The sequence below is a fragment of the Myotis davidii genome, unplaced genomic scaffold, assembly GCF_000327345.1.
Source record: "Myotis davidii unplaced genomic scaffold, ASM32734v1 scaffold16, whole genome shotgun sequence".
Lineage (NCBI taxonomy): Eukaryota > Metazoa > Chordata > Mammalia > Chiroptera > Vespertilionidae > Myotis > Myotis davidii.
In genome coordinates, this window is record NW_006287821.1 from 657,988 (window position 1) to 661,475 (window position 3,488).

Here is a 3,488-nt window from a genome sequence, read left to right on the forward strand (position 1 = left end):
ACTTTTGTTGCAGTGACCTAGCTTTAATGACACAGATAATAAAAACGTTACTATTGCTTGGATTAAAGGCTTGTATAAAGAAACTTTAGGTAAAATTTATTAATTATGATAATACCTGACATTCATTATTTACTAAGTGCCAAACACAAAGTGCTTTATGTATATTATCTGAATTAACTTTCACTGTAGCTCTTTGAGGTAAGTAATACAGTTTCCTTCACTTTTACATGTGAGAAAACTGAGGTACAAGGAAGGTCAGTAACTTGCCCAGGGTTTCACATTTAATAAACTGGAACTGAGATTCATCCTCAGACAACTTAACTCGAGAGCCAAGTTTTAAGTCATTACCTCTATATTGACAACTTTAAAACTTCTAGTAAAGGATAACAATAAGGCTTAAGTATTGTCTTCTCCTGCTTTTATATGCTGTATACTTTTCAGAAATCTTTATCTATTCATTGAGTAGCTTGTTACCTTTCTTCCTCTTGAATAAGAAAAGTCTGTTCTTGCTGCAATGTTACTGACTCTTTAATGATCACGTATTTCAGATCTCAGTGGGAAATGGAGAAGCTTAATATGGAAACCACAATTAAAACATATTTAAGCAAACTGAATGCAGAAACTAGTAGAGCTTTAACAGCTGAGGTGAGAGAGAGAGGGAGGGAGGGTCAGGGAAGCAAGTTTACTTGTGTACTAATGTAGTAAAGAATGTGGTGGGGTTTTTTAAAACTGTTTTGTAAATAAAGAGAAATAAGGCATTTTAGGATCAGCTTGAAAAAAATCAGCTCCAACCTTTGTGGGGTTTTTTTGACTCATTGGCATTTTGTATGTGATTACTACAGTGTTAGGATCTTATGTTGTTTTTCTCACATGACTCCACGAAATGTGTTTGCTTCAATATATATAGCAAATGCAGACATCATGGGAACGTTTTCATGAAGCCAGGTCACCAAACTAAATGTTGAAGAATAATATTTCACTGCTGCCATAATCTCCCTTCTTTGCTTCTTACATAAATTTGCCAAAAGCACATATACATCATATACTCTAATGTAAAAAACCAGCTTATATTCTGGACCCAGAAAGTTACCCAGTTTCTTCTAGGTTAGCTTAGAACAGTGGTTCTCAACCTTGGCTGCACATTAGAATCGCCTGGGAATCTTTTTAAAATCCTGATTTCTGGGCCTCATCCTCCAGAAATTCTGTTTCTTTGTTACTAATGTTGTGGCTTCACCCCATGACAAAAAAACAGAATTTCCAGAGGATGAGGCCTAGAAATCAGGATTTTAAAAAGATTCCCAGGTGATTCTAATGTGCAGCCAAGGTTGAGAACCACTGGCTTAGAACTTCACAGCTAGGTTCTCTCAAAAAAAAAAAAAAAAGATTGTATAGTTTTTGTTTATAGATAACCAAATTTGATATACAATAAGATTCAAGTTTTTGAAAGCTCACCGACATTAAAATCATTACAGATCTCCCAAGCTCTATTCTTTAGCAGAGTTCTTAGAAATCCAGAGGTCAACAATTGAGGAGTGATATCTGAAGAGTTAAAGTGTTGGAGTGCTAGCTTTAATGAAAAACAAAAAACTCAGAATACCTTAAATGCTCAAGTTTGCATTTGTTTTTCACTGTTTTAAGTGAGGAAGTTTCTAATTCCATTAATTTTAGAAACACTTAATGCTGTCCAAGAGAATAATAAGCTATTTTCAATAATGGTACAAAAGGGATTCTTGCTGTGGGTTTGGACTAGATTACCTCCAAGGCCCATTGCACTGCATGGTCCTATAGAGTCTGTTTATTTTCTTACCCCTTCAATCTGTTAGAAAACAAACAGCATGGGTTATTTGGATTATTTTGAGTTTTCTTAACTCAATACCCAGGCTTCATCTAGTATAAATTAAATTAGAATCTCTGGGACTGCCATCATTTTTTTAAAGTTGGTTTAAAAACTTTTGAGATGGTTCCAGTGTATGTGCAGGTTTGAAAACTAATCTTCTAGAATGTTACAAACCCAGTAACCATAGAATAAAAAATTAGAATTGCAGAATTGATCAAAAAGCTTTTATAATGTAGCATCAATGGTCAGAAATTCGGGTGCTATTGGAAGAGATTGAAAAATAGCTTAAAATTTATATGAAATGATTGAGAAAAGAATGTATTCATTTACAAGGACACTTTTAACTTCTTTTTCTTTCTCTCAAAAATCTGCAGGTGTATTTCTTACAGTGTCGTAGAGATTTTGGTTTGCTTCATCTAGAGCAGACTGAAAAGGAATGCCTCAGTCATCTTGCCAGGGTGACTCAGATGGCAGCAAGGTAACTTTTCCCTCTTCCTTAATTAACAGACGCTCCAACTGGTAGGTTAGCTTGCTGCTGGCGTCCAGCCAATCGGGACTGAGTGAGACTGGCTGGACATGTCCTGGAGCCCTTCCATGGTCCCTCCCCAGCTGGCCAACCTCCCTCATCCCTACCTGGCCCCGATCGTGCACCTGTGGGGTCCCTCGGCCTGGCCTGTGCCCTCTCGGGGGATGTCGGAGAGTTGGTTTCAGCCCAGTCCTGCATGCCAGGCCGAGGGACCCCACTGGTGCATGAATTAGAGCACCGGGCCTCTCGTTTTAAATAAATGACATTATAGTCTTTGGAATGAAGAAGCTCTTGGGTTTTTAAACCTCAAAGGTCACCTAGTCACTTGGATGTTTTTACTTTGTTGCTTCTGCTGTAGTACTGAGAAGTCTGCTGAATGCAATAATAGCTTCTGACAGATTTTTTTCCCTTCCTCTGCAGTCAAATAGATCAAAAATCTCAGTCAGACAACAATAAAGATCAGATATTTACAAACCAAGGTGGATTCTAAGTGGAAAATTTTTCTAATTGTTTTCTTTTCAATATCAATTTGATTTTTAAATACCTTCAGAGTACTTTGGGGCAGAGGGAATCAGCATTAACATATCTAAAATCACACATTAAAGGCAATTTCCTGATGTGCTTTATATGAGTGATTTTCAAATATTAGGCAGATTGTATGAGATTCTCCTTAAATTTATAATTTTATGAGGTATAAATTCAAACATAAGAGAATTAGAATCTCTGGAACAAAGGCATCATCATTATTATTTTTAATCCTCACCCAAGGAAATGTTTATTGATTTTAGAGAGGAAACATAAAGCTATCAATCAAAACATCGATTGATAGCCTTATGTGCCTTGACCAGGGATCAATCACACAACATTTTTGGTGCATGGGATGACCCTCCAAGCAACTGAACCATCTGGCCGGGGCACATCGTCATTTTTCTAAAAAATTACTATCATTTTTTTTAATTATTAATTAAATCTTTATTGTTCAGATTATTACATTTGTTCCTCTTTTCCCCCCCATAACTCCCCTCCACCCAGATCTCACCCCACTCCCCTCCCTCACTCCCCATCCACTGTCCTCATCCATAGGTGCACGATTTTTGTCCAGTCTCTTCCCGCACCCCCCCCACC

At 37.2% G+C, this 3,488-nt stretch overlaps 1 protein-coding gene across 3 annotated transcripts in view; it reads left to right on the forward strand.

Moving 5' to 3' along the window:
- Positions 1 to 3,488, forward strand: part of DZIP3 (DAZ interacting zinc finger protein 3) — a 139,335-nt gene that overhangs the window by 96,362 nt on the left and 39,485 nt on the right. For all 3 annotated transcript variants that reach the window (XM_015561230.1, XM_015561228.1, XM_015561229.1), the window contains 2 exons: positions 549 to 645; positions 2,212 to 2,315. In XM_015561230.1, the coding sequence (XP_015416716.1) occupies positions 549 to 645; positions 2,212 to 2,315 (201 nt within the window). The remainder of the gene's footprint in view (positions 1 to 548; positions 646 to 2,211; positions 2,316 to 3,488) is intronic.